The sequence below is a fragment of the Arvicola amphibius genome, chromosome 3 (genome assembly GCF_903992535.2).
Source record: "Arvicola amphibius chromosome 3, mArvAmp1.2, whole genome shotgun sequence".
Classification (NCBI taxonomy): Eukaryota; Metazoa; Chordata; class Mammalia; order Rodentia; family Cricetidae; genus Arvicola; species Arvicola amphibius.
Window position 1 is genome coordinate 173,828,887 of NC_052049.1, and position 16,405 is coordinate 173,845,291.

The 16,405-nt window shown below is 50.9% G+C and overlaps 1 protein-coding gene across 6 annotated transcripts in view; it reads left to right on the forward strand.

The window, feature by feature from the left end:
* Cacna2d2 (calcium voltage-gated channel auxiliary subunit alpha2delta 2) overlaps positions 1–16,405 on the forward strand; it is a 126,966-nt gene that overhangs the window by 82,671 nt on the left and 27,890 nt on the right. For all 6 annotated transcript variants that reach the window (XM_038321920.1, XM_038321923.1, XM_038321925.1 and 3 more), the window contains exon 4: positions 11,701–11,760. In XM_038321920.1, the coding sequence (XP_038177848.1) occupies positions 11,701–11,760 (60 nt within the window). The remainder of the gene's footprint in view (positions 1–11,700; positions 11,761–16,405) is intronic.

Here is a 16,405-nt window from a genome sequence, read left to right on the forward strand (position 1 = left end):
TCATGTATTCACAGGGGCCCTAACCCTCTGCATGAAGAACAGGGAAGAGGAAAGCATGACTGTATTTATTACACTGTTTTCAGAGTTGCATGGGCGATAGCGCAGGAAGCAGCAGCGGGGTCAGTAGCAGTGGTGCTGGTCACCAGGAGACCAGAAGTGATAGCAAAGGCAGCCACAGTGTAGTGGTGGCAGTGATGGAGGTGATATTGGCAGTAAAGGTGGTAATGGAGATGATGGTGATGGACGATCATGGTGGTAGACGGGTGAAATTCGCGATGAAGATGCTTGTGGTGCTGATGGGGAGGGTACCAAAAGGATGATGGGAGAAATGGTTGTGGCAGTCACAGGGGTAATGTTGGCTGAACATGGTGATGTTGGTGTAGGAATGGAAAGCCACTGTGGTTGATGACCGGAGGGATGGTAGGATGGCAATAACATTGGAGAGGTAGCAGGGGCTCCTTGTGGAGAACACCTCTTGGGTCAGTCCTGAGCAACTTGACCCACTGGCCAACTGTGCTCTAGATGGAGGCAGAACACGGTAGGGCTTGCTTGGTTCCCTTTTTCTTTTAACCTCCAGTGAGCAGAGCCTTGTGGGTAATGAGATGCAAATTGACGGAAAAGACAATGAGCCAGCCTGCGGCCGGTGGGGCAGCTTTTAGAGTCAGACTGATTGCCTTTGTGCCAATTTGCATGGCATTAGCTGTACAATCTCTTCCAATAGGCTCGTGTGTTTTACCAGGTCACCTGTATGGTTACAGTCTACAAGAGGCGGCGATCCCAGACCACAGGGCCAGCCAGTGCAGGGCCGCCTTGACCCTAACCTAAACAGGGGTCCAGTATGTGATTCCAAAGAGTCTGGGGTTGTGGGGAAATGCAATGAATTGAAGGGCTTCATGGTCAGTCAGGGATAGGTCCCACAAGGCCAGGCCCAGAGGGATTGCGTTGGTCAATACTCTGTGTTTGTCTCAGCATGAGGCAAAGAAAGGTGGCAGAGGCCAGAGCTAGAGAAAACTGGCCCTGGCCTAGTATGCCTCAGTATATACCCAGGTTCTGTCCCTAAGTGACATGACAGCTGGCAGTCCTTCCAGACCTTGGCTCCTCCAATATGCTGTGGAGCCAATAGGCCCCAACTTCATGGCCTTCACATTAAAAGTGATGATCATCCAGCCAGGCCCTCTCGGTGGTGTGCTCAGGAAAGTGGCCCAGGTCCATATCACATGTCGCAGCCCTCTGACACTCATAGTCACTGCCACTCAAGACTCTGCCTGGGATCTGCTTGGATGATGAACTCAGAAGGATTTAGGTGCATTGGAAACCAGGTCCTTATCCAAGCCTGACCCTGTTGTCCACCTGCCACGCTTCTGTCTCTATCCAGGGTACTGAAAGTTTGGGCCTAACCTTCGCTCGCTCTCTGAGCCCTCAGTCCCTCTGACCCAGCATCTACCAACCAACCTCACTCTGTGCCTCTTCCCCGTAACAGGTAGCCCTCTTCCCTTCACCCTCAGCCCAGCCAGTGCCCCCTTAGGCACCTCCCGATGCCTGTCCAGCCCCGCCTCCCTCCTCACTGTCCCACTCCCTCTCCCGAGGTTGGGCCTAATCAGAGCTAATCAGAAAATTATGAGCTGCCTGATTACTGATTAGATTTCTAATGTTAATAGAGTTGAGAAGGGCCTGCTCAGGCTATGTTTTAGGGAAAAGTATAAAAATAACATCGTGAGACGAGAGCATGGTGGCTGGGTGAGGGGCTTGGGCTTTCGTTGGGGTTGGTGGTCCAGGCCCAGCTTCCTGATGGGAATACTTTCTATAGCAGAGGGTCTTCCTAACACCCTACATTTTGCCAGTGAATTTTCAAACCAAAGCAGTTTTTACTGTAAGAGTCCTCGGGCAAGTTCTGTGTTCAGGTCAGTGAAACTGAATTGTGGTTGGGAATATAATGGAAACCTTATTGGTGATGTGCCACACAACAGAAGAGCCATGCTCACTGGCCTGCACATGCCTAGCAAAGGCCAAGCTTACGGAAGGTGCTCGGTAAACATTTAATGTCAAGGAGGACACAGAGTCACATTGATGCCTTCCCTCGGGAGCCACCACCTTTCACCCTCAATCCAGCCAATGAGCTCTCAGGCACAGCCCAGTTTTGTGAGCCACAGTGAATGTTAGAGACATCTGAGTAGATATGGAGGCTGGGGGCCTGCCAGGAGAACATACTGGTCCAGGGCGAGGGTGTCGCTTCTCCCCAGGGACTCGGCTCCTGAGCTGATGAGGTATGTGTGACCACACATACTCAGCTTCATAGTCAACAGACCCCAGTGGCTTTCCTTCCTGTTTCATCCCTGACTCGACAGCAGCAAGATGGGGCTGGCAGGTGACACTGTCATGTCTAGAGAGGGGTTGAGATCCTAGAAAGACAATGCCAGTAATCCTCTCTGCGTGGGTGCCAGGTGACACTTGAGCTTAGAGTCAGCCTCATCCTGCCCACATCTCCCCTTCTCTGCCATCTTTGTTCCAGAGAAACACAGAGCCTCTGAGTCAACAGCCCCTTAGGGAACCCCGATCCACCTCTGGCCTCATTGACCACCTGAGATCACGTAGTGCTTTTGGTTAATCTGGGCCTGTGTCCAATACTGAGACTGCACAGATCCATGAATCAAGTCCCTGCCCAGACACAGTATGGGAGCCCCAAAGGATTCTGGATCCTAGCCTAGCAGAGAACCAAGCTTCCTGAAGCACATTGGTAAACACCAATTTCAAAGGACGAGGGGAAAGATAAGGGGCAATCCAGACTCAGGGAACAACAAAAACAAGGGTTTGCAACCTGAGTGTAGAGGACAGCGTTCAAAGTCAGCACGGAGGGAGAGTGACAAGGTTAGGACAGCCCTATTAAAAATGGCAACCAGAAGCCGGGTGTGGTGGTGCACACCTTTAATCCCAGCACTCAGAGGCAGAGGCAGGTGGGTCTCTGAGTTCGAGGCCAACCTGGCCTACCGATCAAGTTTTGGGATAGCCAGAGCTACACAGAGAAAGCTTGTTTGGGGGGAGGTGCTATGGCAACAGGAGCTGAGTCTGGTGCCACAGACCTGCCTGTAATCTCAGTACTCAGAGGCAGAGGCAGAAAGATTGCCTAGTTAATACGATGACTTTCAGCTAGCCAGGCTACATAGTAAACCCTATCTCAGAGACTACACATTAATTAATTTAAAGAAAAATGCAACAGGAAGGAAGCATGATCAGAGTACCCAGAAAACACTGGCAGAGATATAGGAACCAACATGGTGACATAGGCCAGTAGAGACCCAGATGGATGACTTCATGCCAGACACTTTGGGTCTGGAGGCTGAAGTTGGTGTTGAGGACTCTGGAAGGGTCTGATCAGGAAAACGAGATGTCATCATTGGGATGACCATCATAAGGGGTGGTACAGCTCGGTAGGCTTGGATGAGGACACTCGTCTGGGTGCTTGGTCCCTGCTGTGGCAGCACCAGGTTAAAGATCAGGCCAAAATGCTGGGAATAATAAGCAACTCTCAACCAAAGAGCAGGACAGTCCATTGACATGAGTTGCAGAAGTCAGATCAAGCCAAGGTTAGAAGGTCAAGTGAGCTGAGGAATAGAAAGGGAACAATCATCAGAGACAAAGGAAAGGGAAACCCAGGACCTGGGGTTGTGTGTCCAAAATGAGTCCATGCTTTACCCTCCGTCTAGACCCATTCTGTCCATGTCCCCACAGCCCTGAAAGGCTCTAGTTCCCATTATACAGGTGAGAAACCGAAGCCAGAGAAGTGAAGGCAATTTCTGAGCCTCAGAAGCTCAGGCCTCCAGCTTGGGAGGTGTGAGAGGGGCAGCATTGTCACCCACAAGCACATACACACAAGCTTACGTTTGTCTGACTCAGAAATGTAGCCTGATGAGGGGGCAAAGGTACCAGTGTGCTCCATGGGGAACTCATAATGCCATGCTGATGTTGTCTGTGTGCCTGGGTAAAGGCTGAGAGAAACTTTGATGACTGTACTAGGTCAGAACTCAAAGGAAGCAAATCTGGTTAAATTATTGGAAAAGTCCCCTGGCTCACCAGGGACTAATTCACCTGCAGAGATATATAAATTTCATGCTGCAGTTCAAGCAGGGTGGGGAATACCAAGTTAGAGGTTCTCAATCACTGGCACTCTCAAGAGGTTAGGCAGGGCCAGACAGCACCTCAGACTGAGCCCCTTCAGTCCTGGTGTCCACAAGGCATACCCCTATCTCAGTGCCCCTTGGTGGAAAACACTTACCTACAGCCTGGCTCTGAGGTCTGTACCCAAACGCCAACCTAAAGCTGTTTATTGGAAATACTGGTTTGTTTCTTACCAGGCTCCCTCTAGCAGATGTCAACAGGAGTACCTAGAGGTTGCAGAATGAATAGGTGGACCTGTGAGACACCCCACCCCCCACCCCACACTAGAGCCCTGTGTGGCGATCCAGGTCTACACTCAGCCCTCCTAAAAAGCAGCCCATTGCAAGAATCAAACTCTTCAGAGGGTCCACTTCCCCTTGGAACCTCGGAACTGCTTTGGAAATTCAAGCTGACCCCAACAATGTATGCCAAGCCACAGAGTTCCCTTTCCTAGTCCCTCACCTGGTTGATATATATTTGGCTGCCATCCAGTGATAAAACCCGCTCTTTCTATACAGACTGGAGTTTCCATTAAAGCTAAGGCAATCAAGCCAGTGGGACTGATAGCCACCTGTGGATGCACTTGCCCCCTTTGTTCCCTGGGAAGAAGTGTCTCCAAGCTAATAACTTTCCTCTTCTTAATGTTAAAATGTACCCCACACTACCCCCTTTTTTGGGGGGTCACATACGGGTTACAAGATAATGTGGCTTTTTGCATGGGTGTTTTCCTTAAGGACCCAGTCCTTAAAGACCCAGTATTTTCTGAGGAATCTTGTGTGGTCTGAAAGTCACACCTTGGAGACACCAGATGGGGCCATGGTCTTGCTGCTGCTCCCTCCTCCATCCCAGACCACACTTTATATCTTCCTGTTTGTCCTGGGAAATTGAAACATAAACCATTCCTCCAAGGTGGCATGGAGTGGTTCAGGAATCAATAGCCAAGCTGATGTGGCCCACAGGGAGTTGGGGGGCACAGGCCCAGAAGTGGAGAAGCAGCTTCACTCCTGCAGAGAGAGACCACTGCTCCAATGAGATTTTCTCTGTTACATGTGTTCTGACCTTTTTATAAGAAAACAAATCCATTTTTTTAAGCAACTCATGTAGTGTGTATGTGACCTGTGAGGGAAAAGGTCAGGAATCCTGTTGCTGTCAACAAATGCAAGGTACTTTCCTTGCAGGACTGGCCATTCCAGGGGCTGTTTGCTATTTGGCTGTTTCGGTTGCTAGAATTTGGGTGAGGGGTTGGGGTTTTCCATTGTTCCGGTGGGGAGTTTATCTTTATGTTGGAGGCAGCATTGGATGGATGGAGGAAGGAACCTTACAGAATGGGCCAGGCTGAGTGCCTGCCCTGCTTCCCAGAAAAGCAAGCCACTGATGTGTGTGTCCCCATCACAGGGCATGTAAGACACAGGTCTGGCTGACCTGTGCCCAAACTGGCACACTTTTCCCTCATCCTTTAGAATTCTAGAAAGTGGGGGGCTAGGACAAGGCCTTCCCTCAGAAGATCATGGTCAGTGAGGTCGTGTGTACAAAGCTCTGAGTTCCTCGTTTGCTGCAGATGGTGTCAGGAAGATGCCTGGGCCACTAAGGAATCAGCTGTCCATGGTTTGTGCTTGTACAGACTCAGACCACAAGACGCACAGAGATGGGTCTGAGCTGGGGTGGTCCTGCTCCCTGGCTGGGGTGCTTGGGTGGACACACCATTGCCTATTCAAGGCCAAGGTGTCAGGGAGGGAAAATTCACAGGGCCAGGACCCCCCCCCCAGCCTTCACTACTGCTCCCATTGTCAGACCTGGGTCTCCAGCTCCATCTTTGCTGAGCTGCTTCTTGCTTCGTTATTATGCAGATATTTTAATTATGCAGATATGTTTTTAGACAGTTTTAAATATGTATATTATTTACTCATTAGACCATAACAGCTCTGGAAATTGGAAATCTGTATTTAGTATCTATCAGTGCACAATATGGATCTAATGTGGGGGCCCTCGGGGAAGGAGAGAAGGAGAGATCTGAGCTAGGTGAGGCTACTGGGTAGGGCTGCTGTGCTTGCCTCCCTCAGGACTGGCCCCAGTGATAACAGGGTTAGTTGGTAAGCTCTGGATACTTCTGGGAGACCACTTTACTGATCTTCTCTGTTGGGTAAAGAACAAAGGAACCACAGGGCAAAGCCGCTAAGTCTCGCCAGCCAGGCATACCTGACCTGATTAGCTCCTGCCCTGAGAAGTTTGTTGCCCAACCCTCCTGGGTTTTGGTGCTAGGTAGATTGAAGATGTCTATTTAACCACTTCCTGACCAGGTGGCTGTGCCCATGGCACTAATCCTCTGTGCCTCATTCCCCTCATCTACAAAAGATCCCCTCTTCGGCATCCCACAGTCTTCTCTATGGCATTGAGCTACCTGCCTTAGTGTGGGGGGCCTTGGCCTAGGTAGGTGCGGGGCACATTTGATGCTAGCTAGCCTGATGTTAACCTTCTGACAGCCCTCCTGCAGTTTCTCAGAGCATCTATCTGGTGCTGCCGCTCTGCTCTGGACTTACTGGCCCTGGCCTCTACCTCCCACTCCCCACTCCATCACAGCTCCCTCCTGACTTGTCCTTCCTACCCCCTGTACCCCAGATCTCAACCATCCTGCACATCCCCAGTTCAGAGCCTCTTACTCTAAACCTCTCATATCCTCTTGAAAGCAGGAGTAGCTACAACTAATTAAAAAAAAAAAAAAAAGGCAAGAAGTGTGGAGTTCTCAGCCTGGTGTGAGAGAAAGCAGGCTTTTTAAGAGGGTGACCCACGTGAGGGCTCTTGCCTCCCCCACAATCCCCAAACCCATCCCAGGCCAGGATATAGGGACTCCTACCCTCCAGGGACTGTCCATGGCCCAGGCCCCTTATCTCACACCATTGTCTGTCTCAGTTTCCCTAAGCTAAAGATGTTTAACTTAGTGAAATTTGAAGGTACTGGTGGCTGTACTGCTCCCCAGGAGAGTATTGTCCCCAGCCCAGCGCACAGCCGGTCCCCTTCTTTCTTGCCTTTTCTTGTAAGAAAGGCTCCTGGAGCTGAGGGAAATTGATTGTTAAGTGAAACTCTCTGATAATTGCCTCTGAAATGCCTGCTGTTATCGTGATGGACTTGGCTGGGAACAACCGTACTCAGAATCCCACTGCAGCCCTCTCCAATGCTGACCATGGTGGGGACATCACAGGCCAGACACCATCGGTGACTTCGCAGCAGCAGCGGCACACCCTGCGGGTGGTCCCAAGAGCCCAAACCACACACCTGCGATCACACACCTGCCTGGACACGGCGCAGCTCAAGCTCCAGACCTCTGTACAGGTCCAGAGACGCGCCAACCTTGATTTAAGAAATTCACTATATGCTAGGATCCAAATTACCCTAAACTTAATAGCAACCAGGCACTTCCCCCCTTGAGCTCCAAGATCAAGGAGATGGCAGACACACAGAAGGTTCCCTGGGTGTCATAATGGAAGCTGGTGCCTGGCAGGAGTCAGGGAATTGTCAAGAGCGAGGGGGTGAATCAAGCTAGAGGAATCTAGTCAGAAGTGCATGGAGGTGGGGGGGAACAGCATGTACAGGGGCCTGGTAGCAGGAGCCAAGGACTAAGGCTGGCTCCAAGAGCAGAGCCTAGATTCTGAACAAGGAGTCAGTCCCAGGGGGACAGTCACTTAGAGTTCAGGCTAAGAACAGAATGTCTCTTCCTTATCAGCAGACACCCTGGGGCCCGGACCAAACTGCAACTCCTGCTCAACCCAGAGTAGCCTGTAGGTTCTCCCCTGTATCTCCACCTGTTTCCTTCCCTACTCGTCCTGCCTGCCCCTGGCCCATCACAAGGGCACTAAAGAGATGGAAGAAAAGTGCCAGAACATAAATCTTGGGGGAGAGTGAGGACCCCTTGGCCAACCCAAAGCAGGCCTGACTGTTATGGGCTTTGTAAAGATAAAAACCCAAGGCTCTAGTACCCAACCTGGGCCAGGCAGATGGTGTTAAGCTTAGAGCCCCCACATAAACACGAGGCTGTGCACTGCCTGGAAGAGGCAAAGAAAAGCCCACCGGCTTGGCAAGGGTGAAAGGAAACTTCCAGAGAAGGTGGGTAACCAGGCAAAAGAGCCTGGTGGCCTTCAAGTGGGCAAGAACCTGAAGGAAAACTCCGGCGGACAGCTACCTATGAGAACTGCTAGGCTCGGAGAAAGGGGGTGGCAATAGCCTACCCACCCTCCGTGTGGATCATTTTGCCACCTCCAGATCACAGAAAGATCTGGAGGGCCAGAGAGGTGAAGCCACTTCTTAAGAAAACCATATTGAAGCAGACCAGGGTGGTCCTGCGACCACTCACCCTCCCACTCCTGGGTCTGACGAGACCTTGAACAGCAGTGGCCTGCCCACCTCACCCGATCCCACCGACCGGCCCTTCCTTCCCACACCACTGGACCTGCCTATTTAGTAGTTTCCACACGTCCAGCGCCTGGGGATGGACTGATTGATCTGTAACACCGAAAAAATAATAATGGCTTGATCGTTACTGAGGATTAAAAGTAATCCTTTTGCTGTGGCTATTGCAACTCCGTTATTCACGAGTCAGCGGGCTGACCCAGGCCTTTGAGCCCCTGGGACTCTGAGAGCTTAAGGAGACCAAGGACTGGGGCCCTCCCTCCCGGGTGCTGCCTTACTTTGTTTGCTAGGTTATGGAGCCTGAGATCTCCATATTCTCGGGACCTGTGAATCCCAGTGTCAAAGCTGTGTGTTGAGGAGTGAAGAAGCGTATGTGTGCACATGCGCGCACAAACACACACAAACACACACACAAACACACACACAGGCCAGTGGTTGAAAGTAACAGATTCTCTAGCCATGGTTCAGTTTGGTGTCTACAGCCCATCTCCTCTCTCCATCTTCTTGTATACTAAGAGGCCTTAATCTGGCTCCTACGTTGCCTTAGACATGACACGTGTAAACGGCAATGGCCTCTGCAGAGCCCCAAGTAACCTCAAGTCCACTTCAAAGTACATCTGGGGTCCCAGGAAAGACAGGGGTCCACTAGATAAGAGAAGGGGAGATGCACTGATTGTCTAAGGCCCCTGCTTTGAGGTGTGCCTCGGGGCTACTTCCCTGGACTTGCTAGATCTTTTAACCCAAGTAGCTTTGTACCTGGTGTAGAATGGTAACCACTTAAAGTAAATGGCACACATACCTCCACAGAAAGGTACTACAGGATTGTGAAAGTGGGATCTCATTCATTCATCCTAGGGGTTTTAGGCCAAGGAAGGATCCAAGATTTTTTTTTAAAAAAGAAAAAAGGATGAATTTTGCAGAGTCTCAAGAAAGCTTTTACATGAAAGCATTTGGAATGCCTGCTGGGCTTGGGGGCTAGTGACAGTCACATGATTAGATCTGCACCCTGAGATAAGGCTCCAGGTCTTGAGTGTGAAGTGGATGCAGAAAGATGTGATTTGGAGGGCAGGACCACCTGAGAAGGACAGAGACTAGCAGGCAGGGAGTTAGTGATGACAGGTTGGAAGGAAGGAGACCAAGGTCTCAAGAGAAGAGGGTTAGCCTGGGAGTGGTGGCGCACGCACTCGGGGCAGAGGCAAATGGATCTCTGAGTTCAAGGCCAGCCTGGTCTACAGAGTGAAGACCAGGACAGCCAAGGCAACACAGAGAAACCCTATCTCAGAAAACATCAAATGAGAGAGAAAGAGAGAGGGAGGGAGGGAGGGAGGGAGGGAGGGAGGGAAGGAGGAAGGGAGGGGAAGGGAGGGGGAGGGAGAAGATGGTTTATACCAGGACTGAGATGGCTTGCCATACAAGCTTAAGGAACAGAATTTAGATCCCCAGAATCCACATAAAAAATGGGTGGGTGTGGCAGCCTACCTGTAATTCCAGCACTCAAAAGGTGAAGACAGGATCCCTGAACAAGCTAACAAGGCTGGTCAAATCAGCAAGCCCTGTATTCAGCAAGAAGCCCTACCACGTTAAATAAAGAAGACATTCGACATTCTCTGGCCTCGACATGCACACCTACAAACACATGTGCATACACACCCATACCCCGTGTGTGTGTGTGTGTGTGTGTGTGTGTGTTCATCCACATACAATGACAAGAGATCTGTTCCAGAAAGACATGTAGGTTCTCATCACTTCAACCCAGGTAGGTGGACGATCACCCCCAGGAGTGTTCAGGAGCTCCAAGGCCTCAGATAGGCTTTATTAGACCCTCTTCTCTGGGGCCTACATGTCTGATGGATGGGGATACAGTGTCTTGAATACCAAGAGACTGGGGTCTTCTGATTCAAGTTGAAAACCTAGAATCAGGACATAGGATGGGTGGGGCCAAAATGAGGAACACTAGGTATAGGGGGCCCTGTGGAGGAGTGGTCTTTGGACCTCGTGGACTAAGCAAAGTCTAAGTAGGGACTGGGCTAGGACTCCAGATTGACCCAGACTCATTATGTGTCCTGGTCAAGTTGCTCACTGTTCCAAGCCTGGGACATCTTCATTGGAGAATTCACAGTGTTACCACACATAGTGGGTAGTAATGGCTGTACATATGGCACTGGTCAGGGGAAGGCTTGGCATGTGGTGTCCTCCCCACAAACTGGACACCAGTTCCTGGTGGTGGTTATCACTGGAGTCCTCAAGACGTCACTGAATTCTGTTTTTCAAGAAAGTCTAGAGGACCATATACTCAGTTTCATCCTTGGAGCCTTGGCCCTTCCTGAAGGACAGAATCTGTGGGAGTCCTAGGTTCAAGCCCAGAGGGTGGCCATGTCCTAGTGCCATCACCATAAACCTCTGGGATGTGTCCAGTACCGGTAGTACTGAGCCTCATCCCCCTAGCTCTAACCAGCTCCCTGGTGACTATACCTGGTTATGCTCTAGTTTACCATTCCCCACCATGAGGAGCAGGGCTGGCTGAGTCTGCCACATCTCCCCATCTCAGTCTAGCACTAAGCCTGCTTCGTGACAAGCACGATATGGACAGGTACAAGGGCGCTCTGCCCTCAGGACCGGGTTCCATTGTCAACGGCCACTGGAGCTAGCCTTCAAGGCTGGGAAAGAGGGAGGAGGCCTGGGAACCCTGTGGGGTTCTCAGGAATCCTGGGGGAGGACAGCGCATCTGAGTGAGTGGAAATGGACTATAGGTGTGTCCTGCTGAGCCTGGCCAAGGCAAAGTTACATGATGAGACACGCAACAATGTGTGGGGTTTCATGCCCTAGCTTATAGAGGGTAGGTACCACTGGAGCTTGGCCAGGAGCTGCCTGTACCATCGTCTGAACGGGAAGCACTGTGGGGCCAGAGACCTGTGGAAAAGCCACTTAGACTGCCTGTGCAGGCAGGCATCCTGTCTCCCACGTGACCCAGTGTGCTTGGTAAGGTGTCCTTTCCTACAGGCTGGGCACTATCTGGGCTAATGGCAGAGGGAGGTCCTGAGTCATCATGGTCCTAGGGAATACTGGGCATGGAAGGGGCTTTGGGCTGACGTGGAGCAGGCATCCTGCCTCAGCCTCTGACTCCCATGTATGTTCTCTGTCCCTCAGAGACTGGCTGATGCTGCAGAGAATTTCCAGAAAGCCCACCGCTGGCAGGACAATATCAAGGTAAGAACTACAGCATATGTTAGAGCAGAAAGATGGCTCAGCAGTTAAAGGCGCTTACCTCTGGCCTGGCAACGTCAACCCCCCAGGGCCCTCTTAGTGGAAGGAGAGAACCTACTCCCATGTGGGGACCTCTGACCTCCATACATGCAGTGTGGTGTGGGTGCATGCAGACACACACAATAAACAAAAAAATAAATGTAATTTAAAAAACTCATACTACCCTCCAGCATGCAGGGTATGACACCTTGAATTTGGGTGGCATGCAGAGGAGGAGTGTGTACTACACAGACCCTCTAGAGGGGCACTGTTGGAGCACAAAATCCTTTGTCCAATCCTCAGCAAAAAAAACAGCTTTCCTCAGTGTTGGGGAATGCAATGTAGATATAAGCCCTCTGTCACCCCAGAGGAGTCTTGGGGTGACCCATGAGCAGACAGCTTTATTAAAATAGCCTTTTCAAAAGAAGATATCATGAGTCTTAGAGAGTCCCAGGGTCATTGGTGCCTCTTGACCCCAGGACTCATCTGAGAATTTAATGTCATGACCAGAAGAGGCCCTGAGAAAGGGCATTGTCTGTCCTCCTAGGAGATCCCCAGGCTGGGTCCCGGCGACTGGCCTGCCAAAGTCACAGAAGTCTTTCCTTCCACCATGCAAACACAGAAGGTTCAAATACCTTGGGCACAGGGTGTAAAGGTCCCTGAGGATCTGAGGGGACAGAGCAGCCACACCAGCCTATTCCTGGCTGGAGCTGTACACTCCTGACCTGTTTTGTTGGGCTAGTGTCTGACTAAGGCAAGGCTCAGGGAAGCCTTTGAACCAGGGGCCATGGCACCCTCAATAACCAGACCAGAGAACAGGGCTCCATGGGTCTGGGCCATGGCTCCTAGTAGTCTCCTTGCTGAACATAGAGAGGCACCAAGAGCCAGCCCCAGGATCCAGGGACTAATATATAGGATGAAAGTGGGACATACATTGCCTCCTTCCAGCTCTGAGCCAATCTGATCTAGACCCATGTGCCTCAGACAGCAGGTAGGGTTGTGACCTGTACCCGCTGATGTCGTTTGTTGGCAGTAGAGATTTATAGCTGCTGTCAGTTCCCAAGCATCCAGACCTGTAGCCCGGATCTCAAAACCGGCTCCTCACATCCTCCTCAGACTGCCCTCCCCTGTCTTGCCTTGCCCTCATGGGAGCTTCTTCCACTACTTGGTGGATGTCAGGTACAAGGAGTTCACATGTTACAGGGAGTTGGGGGCAACAGCTGATTTCTTTTCTTTCTTATTTCATTCTCTCTCTTTCACGGGAACCAGGATCTTGAGCAAGCTGGACAAACACTCTACCATGAACTATACATAGCCCAAGATGATCTTTTCAATGACTATATAAGTTAATGACTCACCCCTAAACTAACTGGGCTCCCTGGAACCCAGGAGAAACCCTTCTCTTACCTGACTCCATCACAGCCCCATCTCTTCTCAGCCAGGCATCACTATGCATGCCTGTCGTCACAGCACTCAGGAAATGGAAGCAAGAAAATAAGGAGCCAGCTTCAGCTACATAGCAAGTTCAAGGCTAGGAGCTACAAGACCCTTATCTCAAAAATGGGAATGGTGGGTAGAGAGATGTCTCATTGGGTAAAGGCACTTGCCGTGCAAACCTGGCAAACCCACATTAAAGTAGAGAGGAGAGCTGACTCTACAAAGTTGTCCTCTGACCTCTCCACCGTCATCATAGCATGTGAATGCTACACGCACGCACGCACACACACACACACACACACACACACACACACACACACATGTTTCCCTCTCTCCACTTCTAGGAGATCCAGTGCTCTCTTCCAGCCTCTATGGGCATCAGGCATGCATATGGTACACAGACATACATGTAACCAAAGCACACATACATGTGAAATTATAAAGTAAAAAGAGAGGAAGATAGATAGACAGACAGTGCCTCTTACCTGAAATTCAGACCATGCTGCTATATCCAGATAACCCCTGCTTCACAGTTCCACCTGCCCCGCCCAGCCCTGAGCCTGCACTCGCGCCAGCTGTCTGGCTCCTCTTGTGTCCTTCCACAGCTTTGTTTCTCAGCCCTTCCTTCCTACCACACGTTCTACCATACTGAATACCTCTGGAGGCCCCTTCCGGTCCCTGGGTCTTTGTTTCTGCTGGTCTCCACCTTGAATCCCCTTCATTCCTCCTAGCATGTTCATGCTAAGCTATTATCTCTCCTCAGCCCATTATTTCCTCCGCCCTCTGAGTATCCAGGACCCCCCGCCCCCCCCCCCCCCGAGACTTTTCCTCTTCCTCATTTTTTTTCTGGCCATCGGCTTCTTTTCTCCCGTGACTACTCATGTTGAGCAGGGCAGGAGTCAAGAAATGAAGGCACGGGGGCTGGAGAGATGGCTCAGAGGTTAAGAGCACTGACTGCTCTTCCAGAGGTCCTGAGTTCAATTCCCAGCAACCACATGGTGGCTTACAACCATCTGTACTGAGATCTGGCGCCCTCCTCTGGCTTGCAGGCATACATCGAGGCAGAATGTTGTATACATAATAAATAAATAAATCTTTAAAAAAAAAAAAAGAAATAAAGGCACAAGAAGCCTGTCCTCCTCTTGGTTTTCTTTCCTTCCCAGTCCAAGCCCCAGAGAGGGAGACAAAGAGGCTACCACAGCTCCAGACCTGCTCCCCCTCCAGATTCTTCAAAACAAACCATGTATTTTCCAGTGCTGCCCTGCCAGGTCCCTGATCCGTGGATTTCAGTGGATAAGTGGATAAGCAATTCCACGTATTCTGGACCAAGGTGGGCACTGAGGATGCCTGAGAGAATGTGGGAGCTCAGGGGTACCCAAGAGCACTGAGAGATGCTGCTCAAAACCCCTCCTAACCAAGTGGTGGTGGTGTAAGCCTTTACTCAGTACTTGGGAGGCAGAGGCAAGCAGATCTCTGTGTTCAAGGCCAACCTGGTCTGCAGAGCAAGTTTCAGAACAGCTAGGAATACACAGAGAAACCCCATCTTGAAAAACAAAAACAAGTGAACAAATAAAAAAGCATTCCTATATCACTGCATCAGTTTCTGTGAGACACAAGCAAGGGCTTCATTCTCCCCATTGGCTAGCTGACATTGGTGTTGTCTGACAGCTCAGCATGGCCTCCAAGGGGTGAAGATGTTCACCAAGCTGCATGGATGCCAAGCCAATGATATATGGAACATCGTTGTTGCTTGCAACTGCCCTGGGCTGAAGCAGAAGTGGGCTCTGACTAACTACCCTCCTGCTTGATCTAAGCTGCTACAGATGTGGTTGCAGCCACAGACAGTACTAGCCACAGCCTTGTTTGCCCAATGCCCTCTTCCCTGTGACTCCTAGCCCATCAGTGCACCTGCCTGAGATCCTCAGGTGCAAGAGCTATAGTGACCTGATTCCAGGCTGCAAGGTCACTGCTGAAGATGTGCTGCTGCTTCTGCTGCTGCTGCTGCTGCTGCTGCTGCTGCTGCCGCTACCACTGCAATTGCCTGTCTGAGAGGCATTAGTTCTAATGGTGGCCCATTAGCCCACCGGCCAGCCAGCGCTAGTAGGGAAAGCTGGCAGGGACTGTTCATGACAGGGCTTACAGTGACTGTGGCTGGGGAAAGGATGTAGTTTGTCCCTTGCAAGCATAAAATCCACCCTGAAACCCAGTGACCTTGAGAAAGTGACCGACAGGAAATGAAGTAATATTCTTCCTCCGTGCTCAGGATAGATAACCAACCCATGTCACAATCCCAGCCTTAAGCTCAGGTCCCTTCCAGGCTCAGCCTTCTCACAGGAACTTTCTTGTCCCCTAATTCATAGGGCAAAACCCAGGATTCCTCTTTCCAGCCCCAACCAGGGCTCGCAGCACCTCTATATCACAGACAGTACCCAGGCAAGTGTCCCATCTGTCTGCCTCACTCGTGACTCCTTCAGATCAGAGATAGACAGACAGACCTGTGTCAGTGCCAACTCTCAACTGTCCTTCTGCCCAGCCCAATGCTCTGGTGGCAAAGTGACCTGGAATGGTCTTTTTACTTCTGAATGGGGAACATGGTGGCATCCCGAAGTTGTGGGCACAGGAAAGACTGGGCTCGTGGGGCTAGACTAGCGTTCACTGTACAATTAGTAGGGTGTGGACCTCCCAATGTGGACACCACAGAGCAGGGAACAGACAGTTGTGGTATGCTTATATATATGCACACATGCCTACCCTGTGACACTAGCCAGGAACTTAGAGGATCCTGGAGTCCACAGGACCAGAGCTGAGATACAGTCAAGGGCCAATGAATGGAGAATAAAACAAAACAAAATGAAAACACTGTCTAGTTCCAGGCCATGACCCTACATGTTTGATCCTGGCAGGGTTAAGGAACCAGACTTGGGACTACTAAAGAGACAGTGGCCCTGACTTGCAGGCAGCATGTGACTCTGCACAGACAGGCAGCAGGTGGTCTGGTACCCATAACACTTAACGGTAGATGAAGATGGGCCACCTGCTAGACTGTGCCTGGTGCCAGCATCACACTGTGCCAACATTGTTTGCCACCTAAGCCACCACCATGGAGGATCTGGGCCAGGGCATGGGTCGAGGAGGGGCGAGAAAGGACAGGCCGTTGGCCTCAACCTACAAT